This window comes from Nylanderia fulva, unplaced genomic scaffold (assembly GCF_048542155.1).
Source record: "Nylanderia fulva isolate GAGA-0341 unplaced genomic scaffold, ASM4854215v1 Scaffold89, whole genome shotgun sequence".
Lineage (NCBI taxonomy): Eukaryota > Metazoa > Arthropoda > Insecta > Hymenoptera > Formicidae > Nylanderia > Nylanderia fulva.
In genome coordinates this window covers 14,884-32,381 of record NW_028191015.1, presented here as the reverse complement: position 1 = coordinate 32,381, position 17,498 = coordinate 14,884, and the positions used below count along the sequence as shown (strand labels likewise).

The window sequence follows — 17,498 nt, the reverse complement described above, 5'->3', positions numbered from 1 at the left end:
AAAATATTTATATTGATGTGTGTATTTCAAGAGAGAAAATTTTACGTACGTATCAATTTTCAACAAATTTTTTATAATTTATTTTTTAGTTTTTATTGGTTCATGCATTAAATAAATAATATGTATATTTAAATAAATAATATACAGGGTCCCCAAATTCGCAAATTCAGAATATACAGCGTGATTGTTGGTGCCAAAAGAAACAACTTTTTCCTCTGACAAAATTACGTCTGAGCACTACTTTTTAAATGAGAATGACTTTAATCTAACGAATGAGCGTTCTAGATTTCGCATTGAGTTAGGAGCGGTGCGCGAACGGAGTGCGTAACACATGAGAATATATACAGATAAGAAGTCTACATTTTGAATATATGCTTTAAAACATTTAATCGGCCCTTTTCAGAGCCAAAAAGTTTTTAGAACGTTGGAAAATAAACTTGGATTAAAATTATTCACGTATTATTTAATTTACAATATGTTACTTTTAATCGTTAATATCATTTGGGAGATATTTTCTAATGAAGTACTTAAGTTGAATTGAAAAGAAAATTTAGATATGCATAATTATAATATCTTTAGCAAAATAATAAAATAGCATACACGCTTATGCACCACGCATGTCGTCTGTACGCAGTTCTTGGTTCATGCAAAATTAAGAGCGCTCACGCATTAATTTAAAGTCATTCTCATTTAAAAGTAGTGCTCAGACACAATTTTGCCAGAGAAAAGCTGTTTCTTTTGACACGAACAATCACGCTGTACATTCCAAATCCGCAAATTTTGGAAGAACCTATATATTAGATAGATAATATATATACTTTATTTTACAATGTTGCAACTGTATCTAACAATAAGATTTAAACTGTTATCTAAAATTAAAACAGTTATCCAAGATTAAGATAAATATATTAATAATTAAAAATAATAATAATAATTAGAAATATATTAATTAGTTTTTTATTTTACTTTATTTTTATTTTTTAATTTTATATTTTTTTTAAAAAACTCCATCTTCATCTCGACTAAGAGCCAAACGCGATGTTATTGCGAACAAATTAAGATTTAGAAATTTTTGGAAACTGAGGAATTTGAATCCTATGGTTGGGATCTCAGAAATTCCCCTTGTTCCTTCTCTTAACATCCCCTGTAAGAAAAAGACGAGAAAAATATTGGTCCGAAAGTCGGCTGAATCGGGAATCGAACCCGAGACCTTCCGCTTGCCGGGCGACTGCTCTTCCAACTGAGCTATTCAGACACTTACAAATCAATATTTCTCTCAATGTTTATAACCCCCCCACCCCCCCACCAAGGCGTCGTACCTGGTCTAAACGCAACAAACATTAATAAGAATATTTGTGAGTCAGCTCTCCTATTTTTTAAAAACTCCATCTTCATCTCGACTAAGAGCCAAACGCGATGTTATTGCGACAAATTAAAATTTAGAAATTTTTGGAAACTGAGGAATTTGAATCCTATGGTTGGGATCTCAGAAATTCCCCTTGTTCCTTCTCTTAACATCCCCTGTAAGAAAAAGACGAGAAAAATATTGGTCCGAAAGTCGGCTGAATCGGGAATCGAACCCGAGACCTTCCGCTTGCCGGGCGACTGCTCTTCCAACTGAGCTATTCAGACATTTACAAATCAATATTTCTCTCAATGTTTATAACCCCCCACCCCCCCACCAAGGCGTCGTACCTGGTCTAAACGCAACAAACATTAATAAGAATATTTGTGAGTCAGCTCTCCTATTTTTTTTAAAAAACTCCATCTTCATCTCGACTAAGAGCCAAACGCGATGTTATTGCGACAAATTAAGATTTAGAAATTTTTAGAAACTGAGTAATTTGAATCCTATGGTTGGGATCTCAGAAATTCCCCTTGTTCCTTCTCTTAACATCCCCTGTAAGAAAAAGACGAGAAAAAATATTGGTCCGAAAGTTGGCTGAATCGGGAATCGAACCCGAGACCTTTTGCTTGCCGGGCGACTGCTCTTCTAACTTAGCTATTCAGACACTTACAAATCAATATTTCTCTCAATGTTTCGGACCAATATTTTTCTCGTCTTTTTCTTACAGGGGATGTTAAGAGAAGGAACAAGGGGAATTTCTGAGATCCCAACCATAGGATTCAAATTCCTCAGTTTCCAAAAATTTCTAAATCTTAATTTGTCGCAATAACATCGCGTTTGGCTCTTAGTCGAGATGAAGATGGAGTTTTTTAAAAAAAAATAGGAGAGCTGACTCACAAATATTCTTATTAATGTTTGTTGCGTTTAGACCAGGTACGACGCCTTGGTGGGGGGGTGGGGGGTTATAAACATTGAGAGAAATATTGATTTGTAAGTGTCTGAATAGCTCAGTTGGAAGAGCAGTCGCCCGGCAAGCGGAAGGTCTCGGGTTCGATTCCCGATTCAGCCGACTTTCGGACCAATATTTTTCTCGTCTTTTTCTTACAGGGGATGTTAAGAGAAGGAACAAGGGGAATTTCTGAGATCCCAACCATAGGATTCAAATTCCTCAGTTTCCAAAAATTTCTAAATCTTAATTTGTTGCAATAACATCGCGTTTGGCTCTTAGTCGAGATGAAGATGGAGTTTTTTAAAAAAAATAGGAGAGCTGACTCACAAATATTCTTATTAATGTTTGTTGCGTTTAGACCAGGTACGACGCCTTGGTGGGGGGGTGGGGGGTTATAAACATTGAGAGAAATATTGATTTGTAAGTGTCTGAATAGCTCAGTTGGAAGAGCAGTCGCCCGGCAAGCGGAAGGTCTCGGGTTCGATTCCCGATTCAGCCGACTTTCGGACCAATATTTTTCTCGTCTTTTTCTTACAGGGGATGTTAAGAGAAGGAACAAGGGGAATTTCTGAGATCCCAACCATAGGATTCAAATTCCTCAGTTTCCAAAAATTTCTAAATCTTAATTTGTCGCAATAACATCGCGTTTGGCTCTTAGTCGAGATGAAGATGGAGTTTTTACAAAAAAAATAGGAGAGCTGACTCACAAATATTCTTATTTATATTTTTTTGTTTTATTTTATAATTTTATTTTATTTTATTTTTATAATAGTACCGGCATACTTAACAGTAAATTCTGTAAAAGATATACGCAAGATAGATGGGCATATGACGCTATGTAATTTATTGAAAGGGATAAAAACCCCTCTAAAAAGAAAGAATGAGGATAAAGAAAATTTAGTACAAGTAAATGAAATTTTAATATAATAATATATAATAATAATAAAATATAATGATAAAAATAATATAAAATCAAAATATATATATATGTATATATATACAGGGTGACCCATTTTAACTTAGGCAGCCAAATAACTCGAAAAATAAGCACACTACAAAAAAATGTTTACAATCAAAATTTCGTCATTTCGAGGGGGACGTACAATGACGTTAACATCAGCCCTCTTACCTCTTCCCCTGGGCGGTGAGGGGGGGCAAGTTTGAAATCTTAAATGGAAACCTCTATTTTTTATTGCATATTCGGAATCTTTGGCTAAAAACACATACAATTTGTCTAAAACATTTTTTTCGATTCATGATAGATGGTGCTGTAATCGACGAAATTCAATTTCTTCGATTTCTCTTACTGAGAACCCATGCTTACGATTCTGCAATACATTAACAATAAAAATACCACGTTTTCATTGTTAATACTCGAAATTAGTCTTAAAACAAACTTTTCATTATTTTTATTACTCATTAATTACTTCTCAAGAAACTGCTTTTAGCGTAACCTGCCCTTTAGGCAACTTGAATGGTCCAAAGTACCGCACAAGAAACGCCCAATTACCTGCGGCGAGTGCACACTCAGTGCGCACTCCATTTAGTGCCAAAGTCACAAGTGTTTTTTTAACATTTGTACTCTGATAAAATTCTGGTAAAATGGCAAATTATACGCTTACAGAAGTAGTCGATATTCTTATAACCTTTGGTGAATGTGGTAGAAATTACAGACTTACTGCCCGTACTTATGCGGAGCGATTCCCAAATCGCCGCCATCCTACTGATCAACAAATTATAAACATTGAAAGGAGATCTCGTAATAATCCACTTCATCGCGAAAGGCGAAGGAATAGACTTCATAATAATAATGACCCTAGATTGCTCGCAGTTTTGGCTATGGTTCATTAAAATCCTCATATTAGTACCCGTCAAATAGAACGAGAACTGGGAATCCCTCAAACTACTCACTAAGAATAACATATCGCACTTATTTTCTAGAATCAAATTGTAATCAGTTTTACTTATATGTATGTATATTCAATGTGAACTTGCACCTTGAATAAAATATCACAGTTACTTTTCATGGTAATATATTATTACTAAATTTAGATAATATACACTTTACGTATGTTCACTTTGAACTGGCACCTTGAATAACATATCAGTTACTTTTCGTGATAATTTATTATTAGATCGTTTAAATTTTTGAGTACCTTCTTTTGAACATGGCCTGACCTTTTCATTTTTATGATTTTTTTAGGATTCCTTTATATTGCTACAACGTTGAATCTTTGTTTCGTCTTCTATATTGATACAACGTTGAAACAATGTCTACACGACATTGCAATTCAGCGGACATTAGACACTTCTGCAACATATTTTCAACACTGAATCTACATTTTATAATGTTGATACAATATTGCAATATTGCAGATTGATTCAACGTTTGTGTGCTGTATGGGTAAGTATCCTATACAGCACAAAAAGTTGAAATAACGTTGTTGATACGTTGCAATGTTGAATATTGAATTGAATCTATGTTGCATCTTCTACATTGATTCCTTCCCAGCAAACACGGTATATAAATGTTATGTACATGTAAGTATAAGTAATCAAGCATATGTTACATGTAACGTATATGTTAGTTGTAATTTCCCACTCATAAATGTAACATTTTTAATATAACATATATTACATTGTAGTTATATTGTCATTATATCCCAGATAGCACTGACATCGATACATCAATGTGCTATTTGGTATATAATTACAATATAACTACAATGTAATATATGTTATATTAAAAATGTTACATTTATGAATGAGAAATTACAACTAATATATACGTTACATGTAACATGCTTGATTATTTACATGTATATAACATTTATATACCATGTTTGCTGGGTTTATATTGCTACGTTGAATTTATGTTGCATATGGATATTATGTTATAGCCACAGACTTCTATATAATATATAGGATCTAAGCAGAATGGCTGACCTATAACATTAATAGTAATGTACAATAGTGTCTGTTGTCTCAAATCTTATGTCAACCATTCTGTTTAGTTTCTTACTCATCTTAGCTATTACATATATTATATCGCGAATTGAAATAACCAATCAGCAATTGATAGCCCGGTGTCTTAATTCTTAATAGAGGAATTCTACTTAGGTTCATCAAAAGGCTAAATATATAAAAGGTTCGCGGTCTAGTATATTATATAGAAGTCTGTGGTTATACAATATAGCAGATATTTAAGTATACATTTAAAATTTATTAACCTTTATTTTACAGATCCGATATATTAACACCTTATTAAATAGCAAAGGAGATAATATAGTTATAAAGTAAATAATTAATTTTAAATTAAATTAAATTATATTACATATATTAATTAAATTATATGAAATTATATTATATTACATATTTTATTTATTAAATTAAATTATATTATATTATATATTTACCTTTTTATTTTACAGGTTCGCACTCTGTCAATAAAAACTAATCACACACACACACCACACACAATTCCCTCCCCCCTCTCACTCTCAATAAAAAATTGGCTGCTCTGGCGCTGTATATAAAAGCTGCCTCAATAAGATCGGCTGCAACAGCGCTGAATTCTCGCTTGCCCTAGAGGCGCCCAATTAGAAAAAATTAATTTTTAGTTTACGCACAAACAAAAATTGTATACAAAATGTCTGTAAAGGCAAAAAAAAATAGAATTTTATCACTTAGAGACAAAATATATTTCTCCAAGGTGAATGGTTAACAGATATACATATAGAACATTTTGATAATCTTTTACAAATTTATTCAGATTATAAACCTGTCGAAACATGGCAAATCCAATGCCTTGATACGATTCAACCTGTACCAGAAAATAAAAAACATATACAGATATTACATAGTTCATCAAATTTATCAGATGGACATTGGGTATGTAGTTATTACGACACAAAAAACATATTTATTTATGATTCGTTAAATAATAAAAAATTGCACATACATCATAAACAATTCTTGAAAAAATTATTTCCAAGATATAACTTTGAAAAAAATTGTGTCAAATTTCCTACTGTACAATACCAACCAAACGGTAGCGATTGCGGGGTTTTTGCAATAGCCTTTGCAATTTCATTGTTATTCAATAATAAACCCGAAAAAATAAAATATGATCACAGTTTAATGCGTTTGCATTTAATTAAGGTTTTTGAATCTAATGTTATTGAGCATTTTCCACAAAATCCACAATATGCTCCTCAAAAGGTGCTTCCATTAGCAGTAATAAAAGCAAGAGAGATTGAAGCATCTCGTAAACGTACTATACGTCAATGTGAGACGGAACAACAATATTTGAATCGGTTAGAAGAGCAACGTCATATTTACCAACCTGAAAAAGAGTTAAGTAATAATCAATTACAATTAACGGAAAATAATTCAAAGAATTTAATGAAAACAAACAATGATATTTATGAAGAAACTAAGCAGCATGACTTGGAAAATCATTGTGTAAATAAACGTGCACGCTATTCACAAGATTTAGAAAAAAATCAGGCTACACAACATGATTTATATGAGCAAGATTCCGAGAATAATTGCATTGAACAGCACGATCTGTATAAACAGAGCTTAGAAGATAGACGCGCTAAACGATGCGATCGTTATAAACAAAATATAGAAGACAATCGCGCTAAACAGCGCAATCGATATAGACGAAATTTAAAAGATAATCGCGCTAAGCAGTGTGATCGTTATAAACAAAATTTAGAATACAATCGCGCTAAACAATGTGATCGTTATAAACAAAATTTAGAATACAATCGCGCTAAACAGTGTGATCGTTATAAACAAAATTTAGAATACAATCGCGCTAAACAGTGTGATCGTTATAAACAAAATTTAGAAGACAATCGCGCTAAACAGTGTGATCGTTATAAACAAAATTTAGAAGACAATCGCGCTAAAAAGCGTAATCGATATCAACGGAACTTAGAAGATGAACGCATTAAAGATCGATATCAATATGAACAAGATTTAGAAAATAAACGCGCACAAAAGCGTATGCGTTATTCGAAAAACTTTGAATATGAACAAGATAGACAAAAAAGATTGGATCCTAATCGCAAATGGCTTTATAATAAGCGATATTATCAGACAAAAAGACAAAAAATCAAAACAAAATCTACATTTGAAATAAAAACTTGCAATATTGCTAAAAAAATTACTAAAAAGTATAAACAATTCTGGTCGAAGAATACCATAAAACTTCGTAATTGTTCAGAAATATTTATAAAAAATATTATTGACAAAATCAATATTAAAGGTCATATTAAGAAACGATTGGAAGCCGAAAAAATTGTACGTTGGTGCATGTGTATTAGGAAAAATTATATTCGCAATATATACAAAATGTTAAGTTTGATTAAAAAGAAATCAGAAGTGTATTTGACTCTTGTCGCAGATTGTTCTACAATCGAAGACAAATTAACTGCGCTATGTGGCGAATCTAGACATACAGCTTCATCTGAAAATTATTTTATTGAGTCTACATATCATCATGATGTAAATCCATTGGAACCTTTGGTAATAAATGTAAAAGGAAAAGTAGTAAACATATTACCATTGACAACAGAACAAGCTAAAAAATCTTGGTCGTGTAATATTTCAGACTGTAAAACTAACAATCCGCTTTTAATTGACCGTTCTCAGAAGTCTCTTAAAACCATAAATACATGTACCTTAAACAATGAACCAAAACTGATGTGTAATACTGCAAGCTGTAAAATTAACGATCCACTTTTAATTGATCGTTATCAGAAGTTTCTCGAAACCGTAAATACATGTATTTTAAAAAATGTACCAAAACTTATGCAAAATATTCATAAATGTACAATGAAAATTTCAAATGAGAAATTGGGTCATACGCGTAGCTGTTATATTGATATAACACTTTGCGAAGGAATGTTTCTTTCAGTTCAATTATTATCGCCTCATTTTCCAAAAGTAAGATATATGAAGCGTTTAATTTATCAACTTACATATTTTTATCGAAAGTTGGAAAATCTAGATAATGCTTTAAATAATGCTGATATGAATACTTTGAATGAAATTGTGACTTCTGCACAGGAGAAAGTAGATATGTACAGACATCAACGGATTGATACAATTTTGAGTAATGATGATATTATGTTTAAATATCGTTTAGCATTTAAAGCATTGACTAAACGCTCTGTGGACACACTACGACATGTTTGCGTATCATGCGAGAGATTGTGTTATAAAAAAAGTGTTTCTAAAGTCAATAGTCTTCAGACACAAGTACATGTTAAAATTTGGAAAGATTTAATGACGTATGTACAACAACAAAAAGTTGATGCGCAATATATATGTAATTATTGTGCAGGCAAATTTCGTAAAGGCTTAATGCCTGCATACTGCGTCTTAAATAATCTCTTTACAAATCAGGTGCCTGAAGTAATATCATCTCTTAATAGTAGGGGAAATCGGGGTATTTTTGGACACGGGGTATTGTTGGACAGCGCGATATTTTTCCCGTTTGTAACGCTTGAGGTCTCCACCAACTAGCATCGACTCGTCTTATCATAATCTCATTTTCTATTGAGCACTTGACTTGTTTTGACGCATTGTTACCTCGCTATCATAGCAAACAGAATTTTGATGTTTGTAAAGTTTCTTTTTCACGTAGTGGTTTGTTCATTTTGACAACATTTTTCAACGAATTAAGTCAGGTAAATATAAATATTCTAATATTCTTTGAACTTTAAGCTTTCGACGCATATAAGAGTTCTGTATGTAATTTGCATTGCGTTACTTATACGCCGACATGTTGTAAAAATGAGCGTTCGGGGTATTATTGGACACTTAATTCTTGACAGTTCACGACATAACTTTGTGTGTTTGATGGGTAAAAGTGATTTTTCATGCATAATTTCAACAAAGCATTAGTTTTTCGACAATCTCTAATCGTTTTTTGGTCCGTTTAAATTTGTTTTGACAGAATGCCGCGTTATTATGCCAAAAAAAAGAAATCAAATAACTATGACAATATTTTGAAGGCGATTAGGTTGGTGAAAATCCATAAGAACTCAATCCGGCAAGCTGCAAAGACGCACAACATTCCGAAAAGCACATTGGCTTGGCATATTGCGAATTTCGATAAGGCAAAAATTGATGTTGCTACTGCTAATGTTAATGTGATGGAGAATTTGCTGACAGAACATTCGACAACCGGCAAAACAGTGAGTTGTATTGATTTAATCTAATTTTTTTCATTGAATCACAAATAAATTTATTTTTACCTATTTTTTATTTATTTTTTATAATTTTTTTTTATTTCAGATTTTCAATGTAGAGCAAGAGGGTGCGCTCATAAAATACATTCTGAAGGCCAGCGACATTAACTATGGATTGAGTTTGTTGGAGCTGCGGAAACTTGCATACGAATATGCTAAAAAAATTGGCATTTTGTATTCGGACTCGTAGGATGCCAAAGGAGAGGCAAGTTCGGATTGGCAATTGAGCTTCATGAAAACGTCATCAAAATTTGTCATTGCGAACACCGGAACAAGTGAGCCAGAAGCGTGCGAAGTCCTTCAACAAAGAGAATGTCGATGCCTTCTTCAGCAATCTGTCGTCTGTGCTCAATGCCACACCGTTCGAAGCGCATCGAATTTGGAACATGGACGAATGTGGATGCCCAACTGTCCCAACGAAAGCTGTGAAAATCATTGCACCGAAAGGAAAGAAACGGGTGGGCACATCGACATCGGCCGAGAGAGGCACATACGTGACTCTGGCATTGTCCGTCAGCGCTACGGGACAATCAATTCCGCCGTTTTTCCTCTTTCCACGAAAAATTATGAAACACGTGTACATGACGCATGCAACACAAGGTGCACTTGGTATCGCAAATGGTTCTGGGTGGATGACATCCGATCAATTCCTCAAATACATGGAGCATTTCATCAAATACACCGGCGCGAATAAGGATTCACCAACTCTTCTGCTTCTCGACAATCACACATCACATTTGTCGATTGACACCCTTGAATTGGCATTGGATCACGGCATTACCATGCTCTCATTCCCACCGCATTGCACTCACCGTATGCAGCCGCTCGATGTTTCGGTATTTGGACCCTTTCAAGACCATGTTCACCATAAAACATGATACTTGGAAGAAATCAAACGTCGGCGTGGTTTTTGATTTGCATCATGTGCCACTCATTGTCGACCAATGCTTAGATACTGCCGTGACCCCAAAAAACATCAAGGCTGGATTTAGAGCGACAGGTATTTTCCCATTCGATCCGCACGTCTTCACGGAAATCGACTTCATCGCTTCGCATTTGAGCGGCGAAAATGAGTGCGACGATGATGAAGAAGATGAAGATAATCAGCGTCGAATCATTGTGTCTGGCGATGCAATAGCAACCGCAGTACATGAAGAAGTCACGACATCTGAACCATCTACAAGCTCTGTCGTTTCGGCCAAAGAGCTCCGCGATGCATTAAAATAGGCAGGTCCGTTGAAACTTGGCACGCCAGCCAAAAAGTCAAATCGTGGCCGTAAGCCAATGAAATCGGTTGTTTTGACATCACCAGAAAATGTGTCTGACCAACGTGATAAGGCCGAGAAGAGGCGGCAAAATTTATCGGAGAAAGACGACACACCAGCAGCAAAGAAGAAAAAAGGCCGTGGCAAATCAAAGACTCCACAAAAGAAAATACCGTCTCCGAACAAAACTGACGCGGAGGAAGATATTGATTTCTGCATAATTTGCATGAAAAATATGCCCAAGGAAGAAAATCGCCGAAACACAGCCCATTGTATCGCTTGTGATCGATGTGTTCACTTAAGTTGTGCCGGAGCAAACCCGAACACTTTCACGTGCCTTAACTGCGATTCTCAATAATTTCCATCGTTATATTTTACTTTATTTTATTCATTATAATATATTCTTTCGTTTTCATTAACAAATAAACGTTTTCCAGCAATAATTTTCATTTTTTTTCGATTTACAAAACTGTCCAATAATACCCCGAGATTTTTTAAAATCTCAAAAACCAGGTTTTTGCGCCAACTGATACAGAGTGTACAATTTTAACAATTAGGTCAATATGCAGGTACCAAAAGAAAGGTTATTTATCGTACTACAAAATCAAGCTTTGAAATTTTGAGAAAAAGCAATTTTTTTTAGAGTTTCTGGACAAAATAAAAGTGTGTCCAAGAATACCCCGTCTTCCCCTACATTCGAAAAAATTCTTATACAGAGAGCTAAAGCGTTTCAAACTGTCCTTAAAATGGGAACTGTTATTAATAAAAAGTTGCCTCAAAGACAAATGGTATCAAAAGTTAAAGGTAGAACATTTCATTTACCACTTCCGTTACAGGAGACATTGAATAAATTATGTTCTAATACTGATTCAATAAATATTAATCATGAGTTATATATATTAGTTAGAGGTATCCCGACAAAATCAAAGATTATTTGGGAAGAGGTAGTTGATGTTAAAAAAGTATTTGACGCTTTAACGTGGTTAAAGCGCAACAATACTTTATATTCTCATATTATATTGCCAAATGATTACAATGATTTACGTTTACCAAAATTAAAAAATTCAGAATTTCAAATGGAAGATGAGACAGAAGATAATGCAGAAGTAGCTGATGATGAGACTGAATTATTAAATGAGACAGAAGGTAATGCAGAAGTAGCTGATGATGAGACTGAATTATTAAATGATCCGATAGAAAAGAGAAGAAATGGTACGTTAGAAGGTCAACGGAAAGCAATGTTGACTCAAGTGACTAATGCTGAAAACGATGGCTATTACGAACAATATACCATCTATCCCTTATATGAAAAGAAAGCAAATAAAACTGCGACAGCTTTATATCAAATGTTAAAAATTCAGGACTTGCCTCTGAACAATCGTGAGCAACATTTAGATTTAATGTGTTTTCCAGATTTATATTCTTCTGGTATTAATGGACAACGTGAGATTAGACAAGTTAAACTTCATGATCATAAATTTATTAAATGTCGTTTGACATCTAAACATCCACAGTATAGATTAAATCTACAATATGTATTTTATTTATTGAACGATGCAAATATGCGTCAATTAAGTCGTGGAATTTTTCATAAAATGAATGTAACTAATCCGCGACTTTGTTATACAGCTGCAGAATACCTAGACGCAATGTCAAAAGAATTGTTGGAATCTAATTTGAGTACAATATTTGCCACACTTCGAAATACGGAGCAATATTGGTGTAAACCGAGAAACGATTTAAATTGTATGACGCAGCATTATGGACCTGCGACATGGTTTTTAACACTCAGTCCAAGTGAGTGGTTGTGGGAAAATTTAAGTGAATATATTCGTGAAGTAAATGAATGGCATGACGCTTCCTTAAGCGTTAGCGCACTCGTTGTTAGAGATCCAGTATCAACATCCAGGTTTCTCGATAATAAGTTTCGGGCAATGCTTGACTTCATTAGGTCTACAGATCATCCAATTGGAGAAGTAACGCACTATTTCTGGCGACGAGAATATCAAGGTAGAGGTATACAACATTTTCACTTATTAATTTGGATTAAAAATGCACCAATTTTCGGTGAATCTACTATTGAGGAAGTTTCCAAATTTATTTCACAACATATAAGCTGCACAATACCGGATAAAAATATTTCGCCATTGTTGTACAGACGTGTTGATACGCATCAGCGACATACACATAATGATTATTGTTTTCGTTCTAAAAAAGTAAGACGTAAAGTTATTCGTCGATGTCGTTTTGGATTTCCTCGTCCCGTTACTGAAACTTTGAATATCAGGGATGTGGCAACTTCGATAGCCGGTAGAAAACAATTGAAACATAAAAGTAGACTTTACGATCTTCCTCGAACGGATAATGAAGGTAATATAAATGACTATAATCCTGTTCTTCTTACTGCATGGGAAGGTAATATGGATATACAATTTATTGGTGAAAAATCATCGCTGCTAACCTGGTATGTTACTAAATATATGAATAAAGCGGGAAAAAGTGAATTATCTGAGAATATTCTTGATAGTAAGGATAACAAAAACAAATCATTAGCGAGTCATCTTTGGAATATTGCTTTGCGATTTACGAATAATAGAGAATGTGGAGCTCTCGAAGCTGCTGATACATTGTTAGGTATTCCTTTGTATGGAACTGATCGAAATACAACCATCAGATGGTTAGATGTTAATCAAATACGATATAGAAAATTAAAAAGTCGTAAAGAAATTGAAGCTCTTGATCCTGAATCTACAGATATATTTTATCAATCTTTGACAGATGATCATTATCCACATAGACCAAACGAATTAGAAAATACGTCTCTTTATGAATTTGCACAGTGGTACGATATCTCAAAGATCAAACCGAAAAATAAGTTTATTGAATATTATAAAATAGGTAATGGTTGTTATCTTAAACGGCGACAGCGCGGATATCTTATTAATCATTTTAGATATAATGTTAATACACAGCCGGAAAATTATTTCTTTGCGTTATTGCTTATGTTTAAACCATGGCGAAAATTAGAGGATCTTAAAAATGAATGCGATACTTTACCGAATCGTTTCACAAAGTAAAACTGCATCTTGTAGAAGCATTGCAATATCATGAAAGATTAGAAGAATTGCAAAAAGCATTTGAAACTGCAAAACAGTTAGTTCAGCAATGCTTAGATGACGATTTGCAAAAAGAGCAGTCTCAGGATGATCCTGAAAATGCAATAGGTATTCAAAATATAGAGGCTGGTGAAGCAATGCAAGATTTTAAAGATCTTGGTGATAGAGCAATTCAAGAAATTGATGTATCTGACATGATAGTAAAATTAAATACGGATCAAAAACGAGTATTTGATAAAGTTACCAATGCTGTAGAGTCCGATAAATCAATATTACGATTATATGTTAGCGGAGAAGGTGGTACTGGAAAAAGTTTCTTAATCAAGACTATTAAATGCTGGATAAAACAAAATCTCAACAAAGATACTGCTGTAACAGCACCTACTGGTATAGCAGCATTTAATATAGATAATTTGACAGTTCATAGATTGCTTCAATTACCCGTTGAACATGGTCAAACTCCTAAGTATAAACAATTATCTGATTGTGTATTAAAAGTTTTACGAACAGATCTTAAAGATGTTCTTCTTTACGTAATTGATGAAGTGTCAATGATATCTAATTTGACTTTAATATATATTCATCTTCGATTGTCTGAGATATTTGATACTAGTGATTACGATGATGGTTGGTTTGGTCGAAAGCATATTCTTTTATTCGGAGACTTGCTTCAATTGTTTCCTGTACGCGAAGATCTTATCTTTACACATTTATCCGATCAAAAAATTGCTAATTATCTTGGTTCTTTAAATGCTGTTAATTTATGGATTACATTATTTGAATTTGATGAATTGATAATCAATATGCGTCAGCAAGGAGATAATTCATACCGTGAATTATTGTCGCGAATTCGTATTGGTTTAGTGACAAAATCTGATTGTAAAATTCTAGAGAGTAGAAAAATATCTTTCAAAGCTGATTCTTTCGAATCTAGATTAAATGAATTATGTGATTTTATTAACAGTTTATCATCGGACACTGTTTGTTTATTTCCTACTTGTAATATGTGTGATGTCCTTAATAATGCAATGTTAAGTCGCATTACTTTCAAAGAAATATTATTAATTGCTGAAGATACGATTGATTGTACATCATATGTAAAAAAGAAAGTATTAAAAGTATTGTCAAATAACGATGATGATAGTTCTCAAACAGCTGGACTTTCAAAACAAATTACAATTAAAATTGGAGCAAAAGTTATGATTCGGCGTAACATCGATGCCAGTTTGGGTCTTGTAAACGGTACAATTGCTAAAGTAATTTTAATTGTACGAGAAACATCTACTGATGACATAGAAAAGATTAAACTTCTTTTACCATCAGGTTTAGAATATGAAATTGAAAGAGTAACGGCTAAATTTCAGGTATTGGATAGAGCGTATGTGATTCGAAAACAATTTCCATTATCTTTAAGTTATGGCATCACTATTCATAAAAGCCAAGGATTAAGTTTGCAAAGTGTTGTTATGGATATTGGCAACTCTTTATTTAGTTGTGGTCAAAATGTTGCCTTGTCGCGAGTAACATCTCTAGAATGAGTGCATTTAATTAACCTTGATCCTTCAGCATTAATAGCTAACAAAAAAGCTATTATTGAATATAATCGTTTAAAACAGATATACAATCCGAAAGCAGAAATGATTGCTGTGTCAAAAGAACGTTGTCGTAAAGTAAAAGATGTGTTGTGTGCCTCGGGAGAGACACCAGGGGGTCGCGCCAAATTGGGATGGGAATCCGGGGCGTCAGGACTTGTCGGGTGTTTGTAGAAAATGCACTGCACTTTTCTTATTAAAAATCTTTATTCAACGTTAACCACTTGGCCTTTATTTATTTCACCAATATTTACACTGAAGCTTTGCCGGGAGTGTGGCACTGACTTCCTATCACTCCGCGTATCGCGCACAACTGCGAGTCGATGCTAAGTGCGCGCGCGGTTAGCGAGACCGTGGTTAGAGCAATTGTTTGTGTCTGCGACTCAGCGAGTTGGCGCGTCTCTACTCTCTTTTTATAATGTTGTTGAGAATCTAGGTGCAAGCGAAGCAGATTCAAAGTCCTTCTGCTTTGCTTGCACGTTGACCAATTTCTGTTCCGCGTATATCTCGCATTGTATGCGTTTTTAACGCGGTCATTATCTGTCGTAATTCTGATTCCGCGTATACCTCGCATCGTATGCGTTTTTTAACGCGGTCAGTGTGTGTCGTAATTCCGATTCCGCGTATACCTCGCATCGTATGCGTTTTTTAACGCGGTCAGTGTTTGTCGTAATTGCGGATGTAATACGAGTACTCATTTCTTAATACTAGTTACCTTTTAATAGTTATATCTATTGTATATCTTTGGGGGATATAACAGATGTTCCATGGGCGTTACCAAAAATAGTTACTTCTGTTCAAAAATCAAATTCAGATCGAAAAATTCAACATACGGTTTCAAAGAAAAGAATTCAAAGCACTGCTTGGATCATACGTGGTTTTCAGAATACAGACAAGATTTCATGTTATGCAAATTACAGTATTGCAATATTTATTACATTTAAATATTATTAGGCAGCAGTTGATTAATTGCGACAAAACAGACGTTTTACGTATATTAATGCATTGATATGAAAATGGAATGCGAAATCTAAATACATATGCAATACGGCAATGTTTAGGAGAATATTTTTCGAGTATGATAAGACAAAACGCGTACGATTTTCTTACTGCACTTTGCGAAAAATATGATTGCATTACAAATTTGATACAACATCAAGTAACTTCTACCAAGCGATGCAAAACATGTGGTAATACAAAAACTATTGTTGAAAATAATGTCGCTATTTCAATTTCCCTTGATAATTTAAAGAAAAAAAGTTGTAATCTTAATGAATTATTAAATTCTACATTTTCACATTGGTTTCACTTACACAACGAATCATGTGAATATTGTACTGGAACTGATCAAATATTTAAAAATGAAGTAACATTAACAAAAGAAATAATTGTTATTCGTTTAATACTATTTTTAGCACAAGATGGTAAATTAATAAAAGCAGAAAACAAATTTAATTTATGTGCTGTTCCAACAACTAAAGTATTAATAGCGGGACAATTGTACAAGACGATGAGTGCTATACTTTATGATAGTTCGTGCACCGATGAAGGTCATTATGTAAGCATATGTAGAGAAGAACTATCTAATATTTGGATCGAAATAGATGAAGCAGAAGTAAAAAAGAGCCAGTGGCCTAAAGGTGCTAAAGATGTTTATATAATATTTTTACAAAAAATAGGTAATAAATAATACTAATTCGATAAAAATAAAGTAGTTATAAAATTCTTCCTAAATAGATTTTTATAATATCAAGTTTAAGACTATTACTATTTAATCATTTAATATTGTATTTTGATTAGTCCTATATAAAAAAAGGTTTCGTAATATATTAGCAATTTCATGACAACGCTTTACATTCTGCATTATTCGTGAAGTGCAAAAAAATATTTTTTACTTAAAATACAAGATAGTTATTTTTATCTATAATAAGCAAAGAGGACCGTCGTATTTTGAAATATG

The 17,498-nt window shown here is 33.5% G+C and overlaps 1 protein-coding gene and 1 pseudogene across 1 annotated transcript; both read left to right on the top strand.

Moving 5' to 3' along the window:
* LOC146719704 (uncharacterized) overlaps positions 1 to 7,762 on the top strand; it is an 81,481-nt pseudogene extending 73,719 nt beyond the window's left edge.
* A 580-nt stretch (positions 7,763 to 8,342) lies between these two features.
* On the top strand, positions 8,343 to 15,712 carry LOC146719703 (uncharacterized). Its single transcript, XM_085489599.1, is given in 3 exon segments — positions 8,343 to 8,743; positions 11,522 to 13,881; positions 13,884 to 15,712. Coding segments are annotated over 3 exon segments (4,590 nt in total).
* Positions 15,713 to 17,498: the final 1,786 nt, after the last annotated feature.